Here is a 27020-nt window from a genome sequence, read left to right on the forward strand (position 1 = left end):
ACCACAGGTTTTACCACATTTAAATAAACAAAAGGCAACCCCATGCCAAGTTGAAGGCAGCAGGAAGTTGGGGTGTGAAGAGAATGACAGAGATCTGTAATTTGGTGGTGAAAGAAGGCCGCATTCCAGTGGATTGGGAACCGAGTACCCTCGTCCCTCTGTACGAGGGGAAAGGTGACCCTCTGGACTGTGGCTCGTATCGAGCGATAAAGTTATTGGAGCATGGAATGAAGGTATTGGAAAGGGTGTTGGAGAGGAGGATAACAAAGAAAGTGAAGATTGACGAAATGCAGTTTGGATTTATGCCAGGAAGAGGAACGACAGACGCGCTTTTTATTGTGAGGCAGTTGCAGGAGAAGTACATGGAGAAGAGGAAGAAGTTGTTTCTTGGGTTTGTTGATCTGGAGAAAGCACTCGATAGGGTTCCACGTGAAGTAGTGACATGGGCATTGAGGAAGTTAGGAGTGGAGGAATGGTTGATCAGAGTAGTGATGGCAATGTACAAAAGAGCGCGCACAGCTGTAAGGACGAAGGACGGGAACAGTGGTGAGTTTGAGGTGAAGGTGGGAGTGCAGCAGGGGTCGGTACCAAGTCCACTACTATTTGTAGCTGTGATGGAGGTGCTGGCTCAGAATGTAAAGGAGGGTTTACCGTGGGAGTTGTTGTATGCAGATGATCTGGTGTTGATTGCAGAAAGTATGGATGGACTGAAGGACAAGATGAACAAGTGGGAGGAATGTATGGAGACAAAAGGTCTGAAGGTGAATATCAGAAAAACGAAGGTGATGGCAAGTGGTAAAGCATGTGGTGAGGTGGAAAGAACTGGGAAGTGGCCGTGTGCTGTGTGTAGGAAGGGTGTCGGAGTGAACTCCATTCAATGTACAATGTGCGCTGAGTGGGTTCATCAAAAATGTAGTGGTTTGAGAGGGTCATTAATCAGTGTGGCAACTACATTCAAGGGTAAGGTGTGCACAGAGGGAGCTGGAGATGGAGGAAATGTCGAGTTGGATCTTGGAGACGGCATGAAGCTGGAAGGTGTGAAAACATTTTGTTACCTAGGAGACATGCTGAATGGAGAAGGTGGATCAGACTCGGCAACGGTTGCTAGAGTGAGATGTGCATGGAAGAAGTTTCGGGAACTGAGTGGCGTGCTGACGAGGAGGGGAGTGTCGTTGAAGCTGAAGGGAAAGGTGTATGCTGCATGTGTGAGAAGTGTTATGATTTATGGGAGCAAGACATGGGTAATGAACGTGGAGCAGCAACGAAGGCTGGAAAGGGTGGAAATGCAAATGGTTCGGTGGATGTGCGGAGTATCGTTGAGAGAGAGGAAGACAAATGATGAATTGTAAAAGATGATGGGAATCGAGCCTGTGATTGATGCTGTGAAGAGGAACAGGTTGAGATGGTTTGGTCATGTGTTGAGAAACGATGAAAGTGACTGGTTGACAAGAGTGATGGAAATGAATGTAGAAGGAAGTAGAGGATGGGGAAGACCGAGAAAGACTTGGCTAAAGATGGTCGAAGAAGAAATGCAGGCAAGGGGGTTATAACAAGGAGAGATGCAGAAAATAGGGCAAAATGGAGAAGATTGTCATGGGGACCGCAAGGCTAACCCCCGCTCTTGCAGGGAAAATGGCCTTAAATACCTGTTGTTGTTGTTGTATGCCAATTATACATGTGCTGGCTATGGCTGACCAAGGTAAAATAAAATAAACTAGAGCGAAGTTGATAGCACGCCATCGCGAATCCCCACGCTTCCCACCCAAAGCAAAGTTGATAGATGGCAAAAAGTTTTCAAATTTTGAGTTTAAATTGTTTTTCCTGTTTTGACCCGTATTTGACCTGTTCCATACCCTTTGGGGCATGAACCCAGGGGTGAAATCCAAGAAATCGTAGCATATTTCAAGCATCCCCCAATGTTGACAGCAGATACAGTGTCCTCCATAAGTATTGTAACAGTGGTCAAATTTGATAGTATTGCTATACAGTATACTCAAGAAATTTGGAATTTGAGATCAAAAGATGAATATGAGGCAAGAGTACAGAAGATAATCTTTTATTTCTTAGTATTTCTATCTATACATGTTTTACCATTATAGACCAATATCACTTTTTATATTCAGTCCCTCATTTTAGGTAAGCATAAGTATTTGAACAGATTCACTTAAAGTAAATCAAAGTAGTATAATAGTTAGTATTTAGTTGCATCTTCCTTCCATGTAATAACTGCATCAAGCATGTGACCCACTGACATCACCAATCTCTTGGTATCTTCCTTTGAGATGATTTGCCAAGCCATACAGCAGCCATTTTCAGTTGTTTTGTTTTTTGGGGGGGGGGGGGGGTGGAGGGGAGGGAGGGGGGAAGGGAGAGAGGTTTCTGACTTTAGTCTCCTCTTCAGGAAGTAAAATGCATGCTCCATTGGATTAAAATCAGTAGATTAACGAGGCCAATCTAAAACCTTCCACCTTTTCCCCCGTTGAACTCCTTGGTTGCGTTGACTGTTTTGGGTCATTGTCTTGCTGCATGGTGAAGCACCGTCCAATGAGTTTGGAGGCATTTTCTTGCATATAGGCAAAAAAAATTATTTATTTTTTAATTGACACGTGGAAAAATTACATGCCCAGACCAGGAATCGAACCTAAGTCCTTTGGTGAACCAAATCGGTGCTTTGCCATCTGAGCCATCTGGGTGACCCTGACCAAAATGTTGCTGTACACTTCTGAATTAATTCTGCTGCTGCCATCATTTGTTACATCATCAATAAAGATGAGTGAGCCAGTTCCAGAGGCAGCCAGGACACGACCTCCACCATGCTTCACAGATGAGGTGGTATGCTTTGGATCACATGCAGTTCCTTCCTTTCTCCAAACTTTCATCTTTCCATCACTTTGGTAAAGAGGCCTGGTGTTGGCTTAGCGGTTGGGGTGCCGGCTTGGGATCCTAGGATCCTGGGTTCGAATCCCGGTCGATCGCTGAATTAACGCCAGGGGGGTTGACTCAGCCTGTCATCCTTCCGAGGTCGGAAAATTGAGTACCAGTTCACTGGTAATTCCCTGTGTGTGTCGCAAGAGGCGACTAAGAGGGTTGGCGGCAGGAAGGGCATCCGGCTGTAAAACGTTGCTTCAAAAAGGGGACCACGGTGCCCAAAAAAGGCCAACCCCTGCTCAGCGGGGAAAAATGGCCTCTAAAGGTGGTTCATCACTTTGGTAAAGCTTTATTTTGGTCTCATCTATTCATAAAACTTTGTTCCAGAACTCATGGCTCACCTCTGTACTTCTTGCAAATTCTAATCTGGCCTTTCTATGTTTGGTGCTGATGAGAGGTTTGCATCTTGCAGTGTAGCCTTTGTAATTCTGCTGTTGCCGTCTTCTGTGAACAGCACATTGTGACACTTTCACCCTTGCACTCTGGAGGTTGTTGGTGATGTCACTGACGGTTGTTTTTGGGATTTTCTTCACAGCTCTGATTTTAAAAATCAACTACAGTTGTTTTCCTTGACCAACCTGACCGGTATCTGTACACTCGTGGTTTTTCTCTTTCAAGATATTCCAAATTGTTGTGCTTATGCCCTGTTGTTGTGTATTATGGTTCTAATTGAATTATTCTGTTATTTCAGCTTCCAAATTGCTTGCTTTACTTTCATAGACAGTTCTCCAGTCTTCATGTTGGTTTATGTCTACTTTATGTCTACAGACTACAGGCAAAAGCAATGGCTAAAACCAAGACTCGCCATTCACAGCTCTTTTGTGTGTTAACAAATTCAATGCAACAAGAAAAATCTGAGTAAGAAACACCTGTTAGTTATCTGTCCAAATACTTGTGCTTACCTAAAATGGGGGCACTGACCATAAAAAGTGCTATTGTTATACAATGGAAAAACATGTATACATAGAAATACCAACAAATAAAAGCTGAACTTCTGTACTGTTGCCTCATATTCATCTTTATCTCAAATCCAAATTTATTGAGTATATAACAATAATAACAAATTTGATTTCACAGTTCCAATATTTGTAGAGGGCACTGAATATACAAAGTTTTCCTTTCATTTAAAAATGCTAAAAATGTGCCCATAATTGCATTTTTCGGTATTTTACCTTTTGACTATGCCCCTGATTCAAAATGATATTGCTCTTGTAGCTACCTCCTTGCCATGTGGTGATCATAGCGACCAGAGTTTAGTGAATTTCAGCACAATAATGTGACAGACGGCGGCCAGAGTTAGAGCGAATTACAATACCGCCCCCCCCCCCCCCCCTCTCTGTGTTTAAAAAAAAGCGTGGGGATAACAATAAGTGCCCACGCATCCTTATAGTTGACTCACTGGTTGAGTAAAGGGGATGAGGGGTTTGGAAAGTTATTACAAACCACGATTCAAAGTGAAGATTTATTGTTGGGATCACTCACCTGTATTACCATACCCATAAATGCCCAGAGACGAAACATCCTCAATGGTACACTGACCAGAAACTGCACAAGGAACACGGGGGAGGCAAGGTGGAGAGAGACCACAAGAGAAACGGTTTCTTTCAATCCTCATTCCTTCCACAGCACCTGTTGCATCTACGCAACAGTACCAAAAGTATTGGGACAGCAGAGCCAAATTTATCATCAAGCACCCCAGCCTCCATATATAGCATAGCATCGCGCACACGCACACGCACACGCACACGCACACACACACACACACACACACACACACACACACACACACACACACATCTTGGCACGACACTTTGGACGATGTTGCACTCCTGGCTTTGACGGTGTTGAGACTGTTCTGACTGGCGTTTTCATCTGCACTACCAACACTGCCATCTTTACGAACACCATCTTTAATAATAATAATAATAATTCATTTATTTTGTATAGCGCTTTTCAAGAAGCCCAAAGGCGCTTTGACAGAGTGGAAAACATAATGCATAACAATACATGAAAACAACAATTGCAAAAAGACAAGAATCAATAGGGAAATATTTAAAGCAAAAGGAGGGAGAAGGAGAAGAGATAGTCAGGGGTTAAATGCTGTGGGTTGAATGTTGAATGCAGTGTTGAACAGGTGGGTCTTTAGTGATGTTTTGAATGTGGTGTGAGGAGTCTCTGATGGTGTGAGGTCGTGAGTTCCAGAGGGTGGGAGCAGCGATGGAGAAGGCCCTGTCCCCCCAGGATCTGAATTTGGTCCGGATGGAGGGGGTCAGGAGGTTGGTACCAGCAGAGCGGAGGTTGCGGGTGGGAGTGTGTCTGGAGAGGAGGTCAGCCAGGTAGGATGGGGCCAGGTTATGGAGGGCTTTGTATGTCAAGAGGAGGATTTTGTACTGGATTCTCTGGGGGATGGGGAGCAATTATCTTTATAATCTTTATCAATTATCTTTATCTTTATCTTTATTATTAGCAATTATTAGCAATTATTATCAATTAGCAATATTATCAATCAATAGCAATTAGCAAATTAGCAATATCAATTATCAATTCATTAGCAATTAGCAATTATTAGCAATTATCTTTATCTGGTTCTTCAAACGATACAGCGCCACAATTCCCGCAAAAGCGTTTGTTATTAATTTTGTCTTCAATAGTTTCTTCAAAATCCCACTCATCAGTTCAAAATCCCATTTCAAAATCCCTCAAGGCTCGGAGCTAGGGCTCTGAGTTAGGGATCTTTGTTCCTTTCACATTTCTTTCTGCTTTTTCATATTTCTCTTTCTTCATTCCAATTCTTGCTTCTTAATTGATCTCTTTCTCGATTCATCTGTCTTCGGAGAAGTGAATTCTTGCCGAATTTTTTGTTCTTTTTCTGGAAGGTTCACTTGGCTGCGCTTGGATGGGTTTGAAAGTTGTGGAGTAGCGGCTGAAACCCAAATCCTATCCAGGCCTATCCTGAAACCCGTATCCTGACGACTCCATCTTTGCTCTTTGCAGCGTAGCCCATAGGGCAAAGCCGTCTCGAACAGTATGTATGTATGTATGTATGTATGTATGTATGTCCCCCTCAAACATATACCAATCGGAGATGAGGATCTGGTCACATGACAGGGTGATGTGATTACGTCTGATGTCATTACGGTGGCACACTCTCCACACACCGCCATTTTGATTTATATGCGGTTGATGCCGAACATATCGTCGAACCTGTCATATATCACAATCGCCATACTCTACCTTTCCGTTTTTCATTCAGTGTGAAACACAAAAAACCGATTGTTAAAATGACCATCAAATATCGAAAGCATCGGCGATACGTCTCTTGCAACAATACGGTATGTATAAGCCTTTGGCTTTATGCCTACACTTTGGACAAATGAAGCCCATGTTTCTTAATACAGTAGTGTATCGTTTCAGTTTAATGTTAATGTTATACATCGTTTAATGTTATAAGCAGTATTAGCGACTTTAAAAAGCTAATCATGTGTGTTTGTGGTTTATAATATTTTACAAGCCCGGCTACGCCACTGTTAGACTTCCGGTCTTGTTTTTGGTTCCTTCTGATGATTCCAATGCAGTATTTGGTTTTCTGTTTCATTTTAACATACTGAGAACCTTCAGAGTTGTTAATGACGGAGGAATCGGTCGGAAACCGAGCTCGAAACACTCGTTTCTTTATGTAAACTGCCATTTAGATAAAGGTGATATTACGTGACGTCACTGGCAAAATCGAAAATCAACACTCAAGGGCTATTTTCGACAACTTGATTGGCAAAAAAATTTGAAAAAATAAATACCCTTTAAATTAGACAATGATTAATAATATATATCAATTTAGGTTGCATGGTTTAAAATTTTCCTATTCAGAATTAATGTAACCGAGGCTACCACAACTTTCACAGAAACACGTGCAGGAGCCAACTATCAAATCCCAATTCAATAAAAAGTCCTGTTTTGAAACAAAATGCATTGACGAGCAAGGAATTGGTAATTCTTGCTGGAGCTTAAAGAAATTAATAGGCCAAAAATTATATCACACAATATACCGGAACAAAGGTGTTTTTTTTATCATAATGTACAAAACGAGCTTCTCTAGTAACTGACACATTAGAATTTGTTCCTGGCAAAGGCTCCACCAGGCCACATGACCAGGCAGTCTCCGTTTGTGCATCGTTTGTACAATTACAACGAACATGAGCAAAGCGAAGACATCGATGAGCAAGTAGGTAGAAGACCCGCATAATGGGGCATGACCCTTTCTCCCACCTGTGGAATAACCTCCCAATCAAATCGTACTATTCCTTCCAGTCCATAAATGTTGAGGCTCACAGTTAGATCCCATAACCGATCAATAATCCTGTTAGATTTGTTCACATGTACGTCTCATATCCAACCGTTCCAGACCATTCCACAACCAGTGCATTAACGTTCAACCAATCCCGCCATTTGGAGACAAGGTGTAGTCCTTTGAAGCAGTACCTGTGATAGGTGTGCTTGTAAAATAAGCAATAAACAGCAACTCACCCTCCCACCACTAATTAGCCTGCCAGGTTACAATGACTTGTACCTCATGAAAAAATGCCGATAGGAGAAACACCGCCACTTGAGCATGCCATCTTTTCACACCTGCATGGATCAGGGGCTTGTAGAAGTGCCTACAGCAAAATACACAGGGAACAGACATCAAGCATCGTTACATTTTGAACGTTGCAATGGTGCACATGCATGGAACAAAACAAAGGCCACCTTTCTTTTCTCCAACAGCCTGATCTCAGACCATCGGTTTGGTTTCCGTCGAAGTCACTCTACCGTAGACCTGGATGTGCTGCTGCTGTTCTCCCAAAAATGGATGGAGGTCCTGAATCTCAGCTGAAATGAGAGATCTATCTGTGGACAAATCTCGAGCAAATTCCCCCGCCCCCCCCCCCTCCCCCTTGCTTTCCAAACTCTGCCTGCAGTATTGAAGGCTATCTCCTCTCTTGGGTTGCCGACTTCCTCTTCTCTCGTAATCAGCGCATGGCTCTCAATAGGATCTCCTCAGCTCTCCTTGTTGAGGCTGGAGTATTCCTTGGCAGTGTCTTCAGCCCAGCCCTGTTCTTGATACAAATAATGATCTCAGATTCTCTGGAAACCCTCATTTTTTGCTGACGACTCTAGCCTCTGTTGTAACAACCCTCAAATGGCAGGCAGCTACATATTCCCTCTCTGCACATCTTGATCAACCAGCTGCTGGTTCTAACAGTTGGAAAATGGCTTTCAAACTAGGCAAACCCTTCCATTTACTTTCTTACAAACCTCTTGAAGAAGCTCAGCCCCTCAAACTTTAGGGCCTCACCATCAGCCAAGATCTTTCAGGAAACCACATATCAGAGTTCACTGACAAGGCCAACCATGGAAAGGGGATCCTCTGCAGTGCAAAGTCTTTACTTCAACAACCTACAAGGTCTTATCTTGATCAGTAGCTCCATGGAGTACGACTGTCGTTTCCGCTGGGACCCCACCAACACACCTTTCATGTCTAGATGTCGCAGAGTCCAAAGCCCCAAAATTATTGGACTCTCCCACAATGAAGCTGAATCTGGGTATGTTGCACCTGTCTCACACAAGCAATGTGGTGGCCCCTCTATTTTCTACTGCCTTTCTGGTCTTGCAAACTCTGTCATATCTGTGGACCCTCCACTCCTTCTCACCTCCACTCCTTCATCCTTTTTTCCTGATTTATGCAATCACATCCCCATATGTTTACACTCTCTCCCATACAGTTCTCGAAGGTAGTATCTCATAATCTCGACACCTTTTTTCCAAGCCAATATGGTCCCTCCTCTCCCCCTATATGCATATACGCATCCCATGTCTACCTCTTTCCCCAATACATTTCGGCACCAATACGATGACTTTCCACTGTTATCCAATTTCTCCCTGAACTTATATGCCTGTACTTAAGCATGACATATCAAAAGCCAATCAGATTGGGTGTGAACGAGAACAGCACTCTCGCGTCGCGACATCGACAGATATGCCTCTGCCCCCATTATTACATCATTATACAGGGTGTTTATAAAGTCCCTATCTATTTAGTTACCCGTTATTTCTCTGAAATAGATAGAGGCTTTATAAACACCCTGTACATACTTGTACCAAGCTTGATTTAAATCCCTTCAGCTGATCTCAAGTATCACATTTTTACCTGACATGACCACTGACCTTTGACACCGAAATCTAATCAGTTCATCTTTACATCAATATATACTGATACCAAGTTTGGTCAAAATCCCATCACTGGTTCACAAGTTAGCCCGGTAACAGAACTTTTACATAATGGGACCTCTGACATTTGACCTCTTGACCCCATAATCTAATCAGTTCATTTTTACATCATCACATGTACTTGTACCAGTTCGACTTATATCCCTTTGGCTGTTCTTAAGTTATCGCAGTAACAAAAACCTATCACGGACGGACAGACAAACTGAAAACAAAATGTCACCGGTGACTTCGTTGGCGGAAGCATTAATAAGGCATTACCATTATTAAACATCAGTTATCACAATTTTAGAAATCCTGTCAAATTTTGAGAGTAAAAAAATATATAAAGTAAGAGCCTCAGTCTTGCAACTGCTGTAATTTGGATTAAGGGCGAGGGAGGGGTAGGACCTTTGCATTACACTGACCAAATCAGGTCAAAGACAGGTAGCATGAAGTGTCATTTGAGATGGGAGGATGGGGAGAGGAAGGAAGCATAGGGGTAGGGGGTCTCTCAGCCTTACCGGACACACCACTTGTGTACCGGTATGTTCCAGTTTTGCCAGAAGTATACCACAGTCTCAGAATTCCTAAAGAAAAAAGATCACAAGCACAACATTCAGGTTAAAATGATGTACACCAACTAGTACATACTATAATTAGCGCCACGATGAGCACAGGGGAAGGAGCAGCAAAAGGTATTTCATTGATTTTTAATACAATTCAGAAGAGGAAGAAAAAATATATAATCTGATTGCAATTATATACCTTGTATGAATGAGTACTGCACAAAGCGGGTGTCACAGAACAAAGTACAATTTACCTCGATGCTGAAATCAAAAATTAACTTTTGTATAAATTCTACCTCAGTGACAAATAAAACAGATTAATCTATTCCTTGGTCATATATTGTCGCGTCCGCAGCTAGTTATCACCAGCCTTGGATGGATGAACTGAACCAGCTTTAAATCCCGAGGCGATCTCCCAATCTGGCAGGTATGATGCGCGCGGGATGGAAGAAACACGAAGCGTTTAACTTCACGAACACACGGATTTATTCCGAAACCCAACCAGGAACGCGACAACAAAAATGTAACGATAATGATTTATAATAAAATAAAGCACGGAATGAAAATAACGAAAATAAAGCTGTGGTAAAATGCTATGGTGAGGTACCTCCATACGGACACAAACACAGGGTAAGGTAAGAAAATAAAAGTCCCTCTCTGGCACTTAGCTGGACCAAAATGGATCCTTTGGAAGGTCGGCAGTTGTCAAAGCCCGTAGCCACCCATGCGGGAAGCTAAATGGCGACGACGTCAAACGCCGCACGCCGAAAGCGTTCGCTATCGAGGCTGGTGGCGAGCACGTAGACGGCCGTTTCCTTTCTCCTCTGTTTGGGGAAGGATCGTGTGGCCTCCAGCTTCATGGCAAGTCCAGCAGTCAAAGCTCCCTCATGATCGCCACACAAAGCGCTCTCCTCCAAGGACACAAAAATGGCGAAGATTGTTGCTCACGCTCTTGCTCCAGACGAACCAATCGCGAAGATTCTTCTTCACCAACCTACGTCATCTGGCCGCATCACTCAGGGGGGCGTGGCATGCCGATCCCGTTCCCCGCCCATTGAACCACTGCAGCCCCGCCTCTCCTGGGCGGGTCTTTGCCGTAATGTGTCCATGGAGCGTGAATACTAGCTTGGCCTGCGGTTGTTATAAATGTTAGGGATGGCCACAGAAGGTATCACGAACAAGGGAAATTAACCTTAAACCCTACTGCTAATTAACACGTCATCATCCCTCGTATGAAGAACATTGAAACACAACCTTCAGCTACATTTTCCCCGACTTATTACATTGAAAAGCTTCTACACGTCACACGGTCCATACAATTTCCTATTCAATCCTACCCTTTACTACAGTATTCTCTTACCTACCCCCATAAACGTAACAATATATATATATATACATATATATATATATAGTATTTGGTTTTTTTTGAACCCCCTAACTTGACGAGGAAGAAAGGTACAGATCGAGTCTCATCGCAGCAATTGCTGCACAACCTGTTAGCAACAAGTGTCGCCTGCCACGCTGACACCGTCTCTGCCCTGCTCATCAACAATTAGGATGTTTGCAGTCAGGAATATTAAATTTAGCCAAAGAAACACACTGACCCTACAACATGACACTGACGTCATGTGCATAAATTATACCAACACATCACCTCCAAACTAGGAGGCATCCACGTGGTACTCAAGTCTTTGCAGACTGAGATTAAAGCTCTCACATATATATTAAAGCTGTCACAAATAGACAAAGGCAGAGATGTCGATCTAGATTTCGCCCTCATTATGGCCTTATGAGGCCTGCCTTTTTTACAATTAAAAAAAGGTAAGAAATCAAACATTTAAACAGCCTTGGACGTGCACCTTGACCCCACGGCCAAGGCACACCGTCTATCAAGGCTGTCCCATTGGCATACACATGCACCTCAACCCAAAGGCTGAAGCACATGGTCAATCAAAACACATGCATCCTGACCCCAAAGGGCCAGAACGCATGGTCATACAATTGGACCCCTCCTCCATAGGAGTGAGTCCCCATAAACAACACCATGCTGTCCCGACAAGGGCTTATTTTTCCCTCATCAGAACAACATACTGCAAATTGTTTATTTGTGACCAATCTAAGCCACTAATAAACACAGATTGAACCACCCTAACTTGACTCGGAAGCAAGGCACAGGTTGTGCGGCAATTGCTGGGGTGAGACTCAATCTGTGCCTTGCTTCCTAGTCAAGTTAAGGGGTTCAATCTGTCAGGTACCATTTGGCTGGTCTGAATCCTGACTAAACCACTGTTAAAGTGGCCACGCTGGTGCACCGGTTCAGAGGTTCCAAGCAGGTTTGTGGGCCTATTTGCCATGCTACCATACTTCAGGATTGGCATGGGATCGGCATGCCACGCCCCCCTGAGTGATGCGGCCAGATGACGTAGGTGGGCGAAGAAGAAGCTTTGCTTCGGGGGGGGGGGGGGGGGGGGAATGGGGCGTTTCATACGGATGCTAATCACCCTGAAACTAATCCGTCCTTTAACAAATGATAAATTACGAAAGTGGTTTGCGACCAGGGCGACTCAAATCACTCATGGACTAAGTGAATTAATGCGTGATTTATTAAAACAAGGAAAGGAAAACAAGGGACACAAGAGCATTTATTTAAAGTGTATTTAGAAATGAAATACAAACCTGGTTATCGTACATTCGGTAGATATTTAACGAGATAATCCTTAAGGCCTCAGGCACACCACATGAGAAGGACCAGGGGAAACTGACAGGACAAGATTTACCCATTGCGACCCAGATGTGGACCGTGTGACCATTGCATGGCTGAACAATAGGAATCACAGCATCACCACGCCCCACCTCTCCAGAATCCCGCCCAGCCAACAGCGGGAACAACCCAGGCTGGACCGCGAGTGAAACCGCCATTGAACGGCGGTTAGAAGCCACGAACCACCAGCTCGCCATTCCATGTGACCATTCCACATGAATTCCCTGGGCTCTCCTTGGAACCTGTGTGAGACGTTTTACACAGAGGTCCAAGGCAATACTTCTCACGCCTCCAGTTACCCCCACCTTTATACACTCAAGCTACGCTTGGCCCCGTGATGTAGTTTCATCAAGTCCGCCCAAGCTGATTGATGATTCGGTCATCAATAAAGGCACGCACAGCCCTTGAACTCCGCACAAGTTCTACGAACATGGCCGGGGCACACTCTTTTGTGCCAAAACATGCGCCCATGGCCTGGTCTTCCAGCAAAAAGAACAGATGGCAGAGGGATAAAACATTAAAGTTCCAGGGGCAAGCAGTTTGAGACACAAACATGCAGGGAAGGAAAGCAGCTGCTTTACATTCAAATAACGAGAAATTTATTAATACTTCTTCCTAATACTTAATACTAAGCTTCCGTCCTTGGTCTTTCTTTTTTGCGTTGAAAAACAAAAAAATATGGGGGTCTGGATCCCCAGACATCATATGACCGATTTGAATAATATCACTTGAGCTCACATTCTCTTACCATAAACCTGCCTAGATTTGTATGTGAACAGTGAACAGTAAACAAACAGGTACCTCAAAAAAAAATAATCTAAAGATCATTACTACACTTGGAGACTCAAAAATGCCCAACACCCTGGACTCCCTGTAGCTCCTCCAAAACTCGCCCTCTTAATATCATGCCCTCTAATAATGGATTAACCATTCACTTACAGCAAACAAATAAAATAAAGTATAGTTGACATGTAATCAATGTAAAGACCCAAAACAACGAGCTCTCAGAAACGTACCACCAGTCACGGTAAAACTCGCGATCACCGAAGCGCAGGAGCTCAGCCAGAACATTCAGGGTTGAGTGGAAGAACCAGTAAAAGAAAATAAGCCAAATGAGGTGGTTCGGCACCTAGTGGGGTACAACAGAGCAAAAGTACACTGCAACAATTTCACACAGTAAGGAGCACCAAACAAGCACAAAGCCCATGATTGATACAGTAAATGAAAAAATAACAAATGTAAGGGTTTGCTTCGACTTGGAGGATTGAGTGGGAGGGGAAGGGCGGAATAAAAAAGCAACGGGAAAAGCAAATCGGGAGGTAAGTTAACAACAGACGAAATTTCAGAATTGCAGCATAACAATCATGGTATGAAAAACAATACATTTCTTTTTTTCAAATAATGGTTCACCAGTTCACTGGTAATTTCCTGTGTGTCGCAAGAGGCGACTAACAGGGTTGGTGGCAGGAAGGGCATCCGGCCGTAAAACATTGCTTCAAAAAGGGGAACACGGTGCCCGAAAAAGGCCAACCCCTGCTCTGCGGGGAAAAATGGCCTCCAAAGGTGGTTCAAAAGCTTGCATTAGTGTTGAAATACGACAAATATTTTTGAGAATTTAGATTAGGAAAAGTCGACTTGCACATGGTTTCCTCCAAAACGCTGAACCGTATCAGACCTGATACACAGTAAAGTTACACCACAATGCTAAGGCAGGCCTGATATGCAGTAAAGTTACACCACGATGCAAAGGCAAGCCTGATACACAGTAAAGTTACACCACGATGCTAAGGCAGGCCTGATACGCAGTAAAGTTACACCACAATGCTAAGGCAGGCCTGATACGCAGTAAAGTTACACCACAATGCTAAGGCAGGCCTGATACGCAGTAAAGTTACACCACGATGCAAAGGCAAGCCTGATACACAGTAAAGTTACACCACGATGCTAAGGCAGGCCTGATACGCAGTAAAGTTACACCACAATGCTAAGGCAGGCCTGATACACAGTAAAGTTACACCACGATGCAAAGGCAGGCCTGATACGCAGTAAAGTTACACCACGATGCTAAGGCAGGCCTGATACGCAGTAAAGTTACACCACAATGCTAAGGCAGGCCTGATACGCAGTAAAGTTACACCACAATGCTAAGGCAGGCCTGATACACAGTAAAGTTACACCACGATGCAAAGGCAGGCCTGATACGCAGTAAAGTTACACCACAATGCTAAGGCAGGCCTGATACGCAGTAAAGTTACACCACAATGCTAAGGCAGGCCTGATACGCAGTAAAGTTACACCACGATGCTAAGGCAGGCCTGATACACAGTAAAGTTACACCACAATGCTAAGGCAGGCCTGATACACAGTAAAGTTACACCACGATGCTGGCAGGACTGACACAGTAAAGTTACACCAGGATGCTAAGGCAGGCCTGATACACAGTAAAGTTACACCAGGATGCTAAGGCAGGCCTGATACACAGTAAAGTTACACCAGGATGCAAAAGGCAGGCCTGATACACAGTAAAGTTACACCAGGATGCTAAGGAAGGCCTGATACACAGTAAAGTTACACCACAATGCTAAGGCAGGCCTGATACACAGTAAAGTTACACCACGATGCTAAGGCATGCCTGATACACAGTAAAGTTACACCACGATGCTAAGGCAGGCCTGATACACAGTAAAGTTACACCACGATGCTAAAGCAGGCCTGATACACAGTAAAGTCACACCAGGATGCTAAGGCAGGCCTGATACACAGTAAAGTCACACCAGGATGCTAAGGCAGGCCTGATACACAGTAAAGTTACACCACGATGCTAAGGCAAGCCTGATGCCCAAGCCTTTGCACAGTAAAGTTACACCAGGATGCTAAGGCAGGCCTGATACACAGTAAAGTTACACCACGATGCTAAGGCAGGCCTGATACACAGTAAAGTTACACCACGATGCTAAGGCAGGCCTGATACACAGTAAAGTTACACCAGGATGCTAAGGCAGGCCTGATACATAGTAAAGTTACACCATGTTGCTAAGGCAGGCCTGATACACAGTAAAGTTACACCAGAATGCGAAGGCAGGCCTGATGCACAGTAAAGTTACACCATGTTGCTAGGGCAGGCCTGATACACAGTAAAGTTACACCAGGATGCTAGGGCAGGCCTGATACACAGTAAAGTTACACCATGTTGCTAGGGCAGGCCTGATACACAGTAAAGTTACACAAGGGTGCTAAGGCAGGCCTGATACATCTATCTATAATTCCAGTAATCTCTGTGTGTATGTTTGTATGTTTGTATGTTTGTATGTATGTATGTCTGTGACCGCTGTTTCTCGACAACTACCGGTCCGATATACTTGAAACTTGCCAGGTATATTGCTGGGGACCCGAGGATGTGCCTTTTCAAGGTTTGAAATTAATCGGACAAGTAGTTACCGAGCTATGGCGATTTAGCCGTTCGCCGTTCGCTTTGGCGTTGCGAATGGACCAAACCATTTCATGTAAATAGAGGGGGGGGGGGGGGTTCTGTGGTCGTTGCGAATGGACCAAACCATTTCATGTAAATAGAGGGGGGGGGGGTTGTCACCGTACTCGCAAGCCGTTCGCCGTTCGCTTTGGCGTTGCGAATGGACCAAACCATTTCATGTAAATAGAGGGGGGGGGGATATAATTTTAGATATATATATAGTACGGGCATATATATAGTACGGGCATGCCCTAGTTTCATCAATGTGCGACATAAGCGATCTCTCCATCAACGAAGGGGGAGAGTGATCTCTCGACTCAAGAGAACGGTTTGACCACCAGTTTGAAATATGCCGCTGCAGCAATATTTACGATTCAACTGTCAGTGATGATTCAACAGTACATGGTGCAAAAATTGAAACAAATTCAGACTCCATACAACCATATTTTCAGGGCTTGGTTTATAGATTTCCATTTATATTGCAGAAAGTGAGGCTAATGCTGATTGGGCGAGAGCAGCACAGCGGAACACTTCCAGCAGAGTCTTTGACGATGTTATTCTGGAGCCATGGTATTCAAACTGTTATTGTAACTATCGAGTGTGCGTCATCGATGACTATTGTAGGCACTTGGGTTTCACGGCTAAGCGACTGGATCTTCGTCTTAGGCCATTTAACTTCCAGGTCTAAGGTGCCTGCATCTCTGCTGAAATTAAAATATCAACCGACTGCCATAAGGACATCATCCTCAGCACAGTCAAGGTTTGTGAAGATCTTGCCATTTCCCAGATCGACTCCTCAGTGCCTGCACCAATTTTAGTGTATGTTCCATGATGTAATCAATAGCTGAAAGGACCAAAGTTGGTGCTAGCACACCTACATCGACTAAAAGAAGATGATAATTCGCTTTCAGCTTGGCCACAACTTTCAATTCGTGTAAAGTACCTGGCTAAATCTTGTAGCGCCTGCTTGGAATGGAGAAAAAAAAATGTAAAAGTGGGGACGGTGAGGAAAAAAGGCTTTCCTGGGTATTAATCATTTGTGGTGGACTCGGATAATAAAATGGGCAGAAGGATAACTCCGTCGATAGTATGTCAACCTCAATTCTACGACGAGGTCGAACTTCATTTATTCATTCGTATGCACGTTGGACTAGGAGTCGGTTACTAGTTTGGCCCGCAAGGTGTGCACAATTGATGTGCCAATGTTGTAAGGGCCGTGTATCGCCTATAGGTTAGGGCAGCAATGTGGAATTTGTTCAGGGCATTAACTCGCATACTCTCAGCGAAAGATAGTGGAACAGTTAACGTTCACCAAACAAATGCTCGAAGATAGATCCCCAGCTCAAAATCCATTCAAAGAACAGTGCACCAATCTTTCAAACTTTGCAAAGTGCAAAGAACAGTGCAAAGAACTTTCTCAACAATCCTCTCCAAGAAGTTCTGTCACTCAAGCTTTTGGGTCTCACTATCTGCCATGATCTTTCTTGGGAAAACCACATTTCCAAGCTGGCCTCCAAAGCCAGTCGCCGACTGGGCATCCTCCGTCGTGCGAAGTCCTTCCTCGGCACACCTGAGCTCCTCACCACATACAAGGCTTTCATCCGCAGCTCAATGGAATACTGTTCTCCCCTATGGGCTGGCGCTCCTGCCTCACACCTGGCTCGGCTTCACGCTGTTGAATCCAAAGCTTTCAAAATCATTGGAATCTCCCGCGATGAAGCTATCTCTGAGGGCCTTTCACTCACTCACCGCAGGCAGGTAGGTGGCCTTTCTGTCTTCTACCGACTCCTCTCCGGCCTTGCTCCCCCAGCTCTCTCTGTGCTCTGTCCCCCAAATATTCCTACAGGTCGCACAAGATCTGCCAGCAACCCTCTGATGGTTAAACTGCCGAAATCTCGGCTCTCTGCTCACCTTCACTCTTTCATTCCTCTTTTCTCCCGCCTGTGGAACAAACTCCCACACTCCCTTCAATCCCTCTCCTCCCTCCAGGTCTTTAAAACAGCTGTTCACCACCATCTCTTATCTTCCCCCATCCATAACCTTGATCTTTTCTACCCCCACTAATTCACCCCAGATCCACCTTGTTTGAAATTACATCTTCTTTCCTGGAAATCCTGGCAGTGTCCATATGTTTATACCTCTCCCACCCCCCCCCCCCCTTCACATGCCTCGCCCCCAAAGCCCTCTCCCTCCCACAGATCTCTCGATGTCTCCATGTCTCTCGGTCCCTGCTCTCAAATGTTGTGTTTGTGTCCTTCCCCCTCTCTCCCCATCTTGTCTACCGCTCCCGATGTTATTTGTTTTATGTGTCTGTTTGTCTTTCCGTGTGATTAATGTTCGCTCTTTCACGAGCCTCGATCTTGTATACAAAAAAAAAAAAAAAAAAAAAAAAAATCTATTACACCACGCTGGAAGAGCATCAATCTGACACTTCATAGTCAGGTGGAGAATTTAATCCAGACTAGACAGTACCAAGGTAAGTATGCAACTGCTGCAACCTCCAACAGGACAAGGTTGAACCTATTGGTCTAAATTGTCATGCTGCTATGCTGGTGCAGTGCAAGAAAAGGGCCAACAAATCAAAATACATCCAAAATACAAAGCCATTTCTCTCTTTTACAAACGTGGATCCTCGGGTAACCACAAAAGAGTCTGTTGGTGGTGTTACCCGCACGCAATATGGTCAATTCTAATAGAGTAAATGAGGTATCAGTGCAAATCATTCTGGCATGGGGATCAAAAATCCAAATCGAGTAAAAGGGATTAATTTTTTTTAAACAGGAATGAGACTCAAGAGCAGAATGACAGGAAGCAATAGATCAACAGACAAAATTGGGCAAAGGGAAAACATTGGGATGAAAAACAAAGGTGTGTAACACAGCACAAGGGCAGATTAATTGTACAAGGGGGAAAAAGGGACTCGGTGGATGAAATAAAGCTCAGTTGAAGAAATGAGAGAGAACATGGAGTGGAGGTGGACAGCAGACTTGTAATTCAGTAGGGAAGAGCTCGCAACAACACTCCGGAAGACAGTTCCACAGGCGAGCGACAAGGGATTTGAAATAATAGAGGTTGAGTTTGGCCTTAGGGAGAGGAAGTGATAATGGATTTTTTAATGAAAAGGAAATGCACCGACGAGATAGCGGGACATGAACGAACAGGAAAATGGGTAGAGACGAAGCAGTAATTAACTTGAATGAAGCCCAAAGGAACAGGCAGCACGGACAAGGACAAACTCAGCACAAAAGCACATGAGAAGGCACACGAAACGTGCAAGTACAATCGTGGCCAAAAATCATGGCACCCTTGCACTTTTTTCAAATAACTCATAATTTTCTCAAAAAAAAAGTTGAAATTGACAAAGTATTTGGTCTCCACAATTCTTTATTTCACTGTTAATATTACAGAACCTTTGTTTTGATTCAGAACAAAATATATCCTTTTAAATCCGAAAAGAAAAACAAAAGGCAATGACGAAATTATTGACACCCGAGACTTGATATTTGGTAGCACAGACTTTGAACAAAATAACTGCAGTCAAGCACTTCCTATAGCCATGAATGAGCTTCCTCCACCTCTCTACTGGCAGTTTGACACACTCTTCTTGTACAAACTGCTCCAGTTCTCCCAGATTTGAAGGGTGCCTTCTCCCAACTGCTGTTTTCAGATCTTCCCACAGGTGTTCAATGGGATTTAGATCTTGACTCGTTGCTGGCCACTTCAGAATAGTCTAGCGTTTTGTCTAGAACCATTCCTGGGTGCTTTTTGAAGTGTGTTTGGGGACATTGCCCTGCTGCAAGACCCATGACCTTTGACGGAGACCCAGCTTTCTGACACTGGGTTAAACATTGCTCTCCAAAATGCCTTGGTCACCTCTTGATTTCATGATGCCATGCACACATTCAAGGTACCCAGTGCCAGAGGCAGCACAGCAACCCCAAAATATCACTGAACCTCCTCCATGTTTGACTGTAGGGAAGGTGTTCTTTTCTTTGAAGGCTTCATTTTGTTTTCTGTAAACATAGAGATGATCTGCTTCACCAAAAAGGTCTAATTTGGTCTCACCTGTCCACAGGACATTCTCCTAGGATTTTGGCTTGTTCAGGTGTGTTTTGGCAAACTCCAGTCAGGCTTTATGTCTCTCTCTCAGCAATGGGGTCATCCTGGGTCTCCTACCATAGAATCCCCCTTCATCGAGTTGGCGACAAACATGCGAGTTGATACTGTCATACCTTGTGCCTGAAGGTGAGCTTGAATCTGTTTGGCAGTTGATTGGTGCTTTTTCCACATTTCGAACAATCCTTCGCTGCAATCTTCGATCAAGTTTTCTCTTACGGCCACGTCCAGGGAGGTTGGCTACAGTGCCATGGGTCTTAAACTTTCTAATAACATTGCGTACGGTGGACACAGGAACATCATCGTCGCTGCAGATGGACTTGTAGCCTTGACATTGTCCATGCTTGGCTACAATCTTGTGTCTGACCTCCTCAGACAATTCTCTGGTTTTATTTATTTTCTCCATGCTCATTGCGATACACACAGTGACACAAAACAGCAGAATGACTCCTTTTCTCAATTCAAACTGGTTGAACGAGTGATTTTTTTTTATATTGCAGACACCTGCAACTCACCATAGGTGAGTTCAATTCCAAGTAAAGGAGAATCACCTGGTTGAAATCGCTTTCTGACAACTTCTAAAAGGTGCCAATAATGTTGTCCGGGAAATACATACGTGGACACCAAAATATATTTTAATTTCAACAATTTTCTGGAAGAAATAGTGCATTATTTGAAAAAACAAAGTGCAAGGGTGCCAATACTTTTGGCCATGACTGTACATTACATCGACAAATTAACACCAACTATTAAACAAGATCATTCAAGAGCAGGTATCTTCAGCCAGAAAACAGGGTTAATTAGGATGGAAAAGAAGAAGAAGAAGAAAAAGCAGAAGAAGAAGAAAACAAAATTGTATAAATAAATAAGCTGAAAAATCTTGAAGCATATTGAAGACTTCGGGTACTCACTGCTAACTTCAACATGCGCTCCACCACTCGAGAGAGATCCATCGCCTGAAAAACATGTGGACACATCCTAAGGACTGACTTGATAATTATCAATGGAACTGATCCAAAAGGGCTTTCTAACAAATGAGGGAAGTTTACTGGAGGAGTTCTGGCACAAGCAGCAAACTAAACTTTCTAATAAACAGAGACAGACAGACAAACGTGCAAAAAGACAGACAAATCCAAGACATGACCTTTGAAAACAATGCTTCCTTGAGACCAGCAGAGAACTTCCATCCATTACAATTCCTTATTAACTCTATCATGAAACTGGAAAAAGAAAAACAAAGGAAAGATAGACCTGATATTACATTTTTAATGCATTATAAAACAAGAAAGAGCAATCAGAGATTGCAGATCGCCAGGACATGTTTTAGTGATTTTTAAGGCTTTTGTGTCAAAACAAATACGGTGGCCGAACGACGTGACCGATGGTCATCAATTTTTTTTTTTCCCCTACATCAATTTATCTCTAGATGACGCTCAAGAACCTTTATCTTGATCGGATGAGGTTTTGTACTTGTCTAATTATTACGTCATAATGGAGGCACCTACGACATAATCAACATATTTTATTCCCCATGGAGAATTCTTTACAATGAGGAACGTCTCAATTTTTTCTATGCAGCGCTTTCGGAGATATAGAGGTGCAACGTTTTTGGGTTTTTCCAAGATGGCGCCAGTACCACGTGATATATGACATCATAATTATCATTACCAAATTCTACAGGAGGTGGTGCACCTATGGTGAAAATTTCCTGTCAATCGGCCCAACGGTTGCAGAGAAAATCATTTATTCTGTGCCGACAGACAAATGGAATCAAATGCAATACCCTCTTCCTCTGGCGAGGGAAATAATGGACGACCTAGTACAGACTGATATTTCACGAGAGTACCAACCGGTAAGGGAAATTCATCCTGTACAAGTCCCCATTTGTACATACCATAAGTGGTTGCATGGAATTTCTGATCGTAGGAACCATCCACTGGAAGAAGAAAGCAAAAAAAAAAACATGTAAATATGCAGGAGGAAATCCATGCAGGCAACATTTGTTGATTTCCAACACAAAAAGGCCACGGAACCACCATCGAACTACACTGGTAACATTGAAAAAAAAAACACAAAAACATCGCACACATTGCAGTTTACATACAACATCAAATGCACTGAAGTGCCAACAGGAACAACAATTTAAACTTACAAATCCAAAGGGTACGCTTGGCCATCGAAATGTTGACCCACACCACACCAATTCACCACATAATTTCATCATAGTTACCGATGTTTTTCTTTGAGAGGAAAAATAATAAATAAAAAAACACGTATTTTTCTCGATTCATGGAGGTGACCTTTTACATGTATTTGAAGGGCGTCAGATCTATAAATGCTAAACTTGGCAAATAATCTTGCTTGGCACGCAAAGTTGGGGTGCAGCAGCTACCGTTGCGTCAACGAGATCAGCAAAGCTGGATGCGTCACAAAAGCAGCCACGTGTCATAAACATCAATTTTTGTTCGAAACGAGCCACCTTACCTGCTGTGTCAGTCCGATTATCAGCTGCATCAGAAACACCTGCACACACAGGGGTGGAAATTGTAAGAAAAGTCAATGTTTAGGGTTGTGACTACATTTAACTACCAATACCTGTCAGCACAAGCCACGTACATGACAAACATTTGGACATGGCAAAAGTGCAAGCAAAAAAATTAACGACTACAAAAACCGATCAGTGGAAAGAAAAGCCATTTTTTTTGCAAGAATCGGGAGTTCATATAATCGTACCGGGTATTTTTGCATCATACCGGATATTTGATTTTTTGAAACAATACATGAAGCACAAATATTTCTGGCTGTAGGTCATCAAATGCCTAGTTCTTCATTATCTGTATCTTATGGAGGGAAAGTATGTATATATACATGTATCACTTACTCTTCCCAGTGGATTTGACTTAGGAAGCCAAAACTTTCACGGATTAATGAGGGCGCCCTGAAAGTATTCCTGTGCAAGTTTGGTTTGATTCCATAACTTTTGGGAAAAAAAGAATTTCTGCAAATCTTGGCATTTTCTTCCTTTGAGGGTGGGGGGAGGGGGGGAGGGGGGGACGGCTGAAGGAGGAAGGGCAGAGGGTAGGGGTGTGTACAATTGGAATTACCCAAGCTATATGACCACGATGTACGATGCACATAAGCAGAACGCACGTTTTTCCTTCATAGACGCAACCGGGTTATTTTCATTTCCGGGAGCGATCGAGGCAGCAGTCTGTTGCCTATTCACCGTCCAAATAAAGGGAAAGTGTCTGAAGAACGTCTTGCACTCTTGCAACAAGATCACCTGTAGGGAAGTTACTTTGCTAGAAGTAATAATCTACTGTACGACATCCAAATGCTTTCCACATGGTGTACAGTGGTACAAGGAAAGGTCTGGACAAAGCAGATAATGGCAAGTCTGTGGCTGGCTTTGGAGGCCAGCTTGGCAATGTCGTCTGCCAAGGAGCCATGACTGATGAGGCCGAATAATGCAAAGGCCTGAACATTAGTCAGCGAAATAGACTGGTCGCGTGGCTTGATGCTCGTTTTAAGGAGACATGGTGAGAAAGTTGTGATTTTCCAGGATTAAATATCATGCTCCAGGTTATCAGATCTGTTTTCTTATTTTACTTAAGTATGCCATGAGGGATGTAGCAGCTGCCAAACTGTTGTTGGCATGGAGAACTGTTCAACTCAACATAAAAAGTGTTAACTACGTCCAAGGCTTCAAAACCAGCAGTAAAACATCTCGCCATCTTCTATCCCAACCCATAATCTCTTCAACCCCGATCAAACCTCCCTTTATGCGCTTCATGGAGTCGCTGTAAGTTATAAAATATCAAGAAGCGCAAAATAAAGACAACTACATATCACGCCTCACAAAGATTATCGAGCAATCAAGAGGCAGCCTTTATCCTAATCTGTTTCATCACCGGGATCGCTAATGTGAAGATACACGACAAACTAAAGGAATTTCACATGATGGCCACACAAAAACACAAACTGACGTTTACAATTGTCAAATTAAACCCAATTTACCCAGTGTGGATGAAAGAGAGTCAGTCGGAGCATGAAAAAAACCCCCCCAAATAAAACACATTTATTCAAGAGCCAAGCAAAAAGAGCGGTTGAGCTCAAATAACGTAAAATAAATAAATAAATGTCAAGTACAACGTGGTTAATCAAATTCCTTCCCTCAGACTGTCTCCTACATTATTACTAAATCTTATCACCTATTAAATAAATAAATAATACTAAGGGAGGAATAGAGGTGATGGGGGCAGAGTGGACAGGTAAGACGTTCCCTTTCTGCAGGTGCCGTCTCCTCAATTGCACCCAGCGGTCCACCGTTACAATATGATCTGCAGTATGTAATTTAATAAATAAACAAAACATCATGCACTGCCTCCTCCAGCAGACAGATCTTTGCGGCATGTATGATTGGAATTTAACAGCCCCGTGACACATGAATACCACAGCCAGAAGGGAGGAGCAACGAATCCCATTAACAGGTTTCTGCCTATTGGGCATCACCAGCACAGCGTAACCATCCTCGTCCCAATATGTCACATCTGATACTACCAAATAATTTGCCACGTAGCTGCTGTGTTGAAAAGTTTGTACCCTATGACATGTGAATATTAATAAGCACGCGTCACTTGTCAAATTAGATCGGCACTCGGTAGAGCACATACCTCCGCCACACTGAACTGTTTATGGTTTGTACCCCACCTATAGGCCGGATCTGCATCCATACCGGAACCAAAATCGAATTGTCGTGTATACCCACTCATCCAACAAGTTTTGTCCCAATCCATCCATAACTTTTTGAGGTATCTTGCTTATACTGTATATAGTTGTTGACCCTATCACTCAATTGATGAAGACTCGTTTAGAAATTCTCATATCTGGATCCGGATCTTGACCAAAATCTAATCAATTCGTCCTCGCCACACTCCCAACCTGTACACCAACTTTAGACCGAATCCGTCGACAGCTTTTCGAGATATCCTGCTCAGACAGACAAAGACAGTCAGGGGTGAAAACAGCCTCCGTCCACCTTCGGTGGCAGAGGTAATAAACCTGAGGCTTGTGGCAAAGCAAGCAGCCAAATGGTTACACAGAAAGGCAGAATGCGTTCAGGGATCAGTCGCTCATCCCGTCTTTGCTTGGTGCTGATTTGGGACTGCATTGTTAATGTCCTATCAATGATGCTACAAAGATCCGTCCATGGCCACAGGTAGTGTAAGATGTCCTGTTTTACCCAAGGGGTTTACACATAAATCTGAGTATTAATTTACATTACTATTTCATAGACTACCTTTTAATGAACTCTTTGGTCGCTTCTGCTGCCACACGCATCGGGTTTCCATGGCAGGCAACACATGCTTATTAAAATTTGCATGGCAAAAGCTGGGATGCAGCACAATTTTGCATCCCCACAACAGCTAAAGGTTTAATTAAGAAAAAAAAAAATTATGACATGACTGACATGGTGGAGCAAAACGGAAGTCATCAAGTACAACAGGGAAAACCTTAAAGAAATGGCTTCAAAGAATGTTAATTGTTGTTGTGATCCTTTGTTTGCAGATACTCTTCGTATACTTTCTCATTTTCACGCTATGTTCTTGTAGAGCATGTTGTGACTATGAAAGAAGAACTATGAGTACAACAATGCTGATATATTTCCTTCAAAGACAGAAGGACCACCTCACCATTTCAAAGAGCCGGCGCAACAGGAAACGCTTGCGGATGCGAGAGGAACGAGGAAAGGAGAGCTCGTAGCACAACGTGGGTGCAAACATGAAGTAAGATAAATCTGAGTCAAAAGGAAACAGGAACAGGAACTAATCAATATTTAGTGATTAATAAATGCCTGTGTGGTAGCAAATTCTGCTAATTACTCATACAAATGTATCAACAAAGCCAACTAACTACTAGTGGCATGACAGATTCAAATGCCTATAAAATCCAAACTTGTGATCATATTTCTTCCATCCATGTGACAAAATTGAAAACAAGAACTAGAAGGGCACTTGGTAGAGTGCACACCTCCGCCAGGCTGAACCGTTTATGTTTTGTATCACACTGATAGGCCGGATCTGGATTCGGACCTGAACCAAAATCTAATCGGCTTGTTTTTGTCACCGAACCAACTTGTCCATCAAGTTTAGTCATAACTCGTCCGTAACTTTTTTAAATATCATGTTATGTATCGGTTTTAGCCCAATCACTCAATGGTACAAGAATCACTTGTAAAGTTAAATAAACCTCGTATCCGAATCCATATTCAGATTTTCACCAAAATTGAATCGATTCTTCCTCGTCACACAAACATGTCCACCAAGTTTCGTCCAAATCCTTCCACAACTTTGAGATATCCAGCTATGTATCGTTTTTGGCCCTATCTCCCAATCTCCCAATGGTGAAGAATCACTTTTAAAAATTCTACTAGCCAGATCCGAATCCAGATCTTCACCAAAATCTAATCATTTCGTCCTACCTCTCTGCCAAATTTCGTCCGAATCCATCCACAACTTTTTGAAACATCTTGTTCACAGACAAACAGACAGGGGTGGAAACATAACCTCCATCCACCTTCTGTGGCGGAGGTAAAAAGATTGTCGGCTCAAAGCAATCCGACTGGACCAGGAAACAATGACATGGAGTGGTGTTAGGTAGTTTGGGGCAATTTACACGTTTGCAAACAGGAAGAAAAGGAAAGGCAATAGGTGCACATTTTTGTCTTGACGATGCAATGCTTGGTGATTTTCAGGTATTGAAATTGTGGCTTTAAAAACACCAATGCATTCATGCATTCTCCTGATTCTCTCTCTGCCTATTATGCTAATGGCACAAATTAAGGAAAGGTTGACCCAAATCTTCCAGCCTGATGTTCGACTAAAGGTGGCAGGAATTTGGAATTTGGCCAGGGTACTGATGATAATTTGCATACTCC

General features: G+C 43.3%; 1 protein-coding gene across 1 annotated transcript in view; it reads right to left on the reverse strand.

Moving 5' to 3' along the window:
• DGAT1 (diacylglycerol O-acyltransferase 1) overlaps window positions 1-27020 on the reverse strand; it is a 59343-nt gene that overhangs the window by 1189 nt on the left and 31134 nt on the right. The window contains exons 9-16 of the mRNA XM_068127296.2: window positions 25777-25880; window positions 22568-22606; window positions 21978-22019; window positions 20995-21039; window positions 13515-13627; window positions 9693-9758; window positions 7493-7580; window positions 4411-4473 (exon numbers count right to left, since the gene is read on the reverse strand). Of these exons, the coding sequence (XP_067983397.1) occupies window positions 4411-4473; window positions 7493-7580; window positions 9693-9758; window positions 13515-13627; window positions 20995-21039; window positions 21978-22019; window positions 22568-22606; window positions 25777-25880 (560 nt within the window). The remainder of the gene's footprint in view (window positions 1-4410; window positions 4474-7492; window positions 7581-9692; window positions 9759-13514; window positions 13628-20994; window positions 21040-21977; window positions 22020-22567; window positions 22607-25776; window positions 25881-27020) is intronic.

The sequence above is a fragment of the Myxine glutinosa genome, chromosome 10 (genome assembly GCF_964187855.1).
Source record: "Myxine glutinosa chromosome 10, kmMyxGlut1.1, whole genome shotgun sequence".
Classification (NCBI taxonomy): Eukaryota; Metazoa; Chordata; class Myxini; order Myxiniformes; family Myxinidae; genus Myxine; species Myxine glutinosa.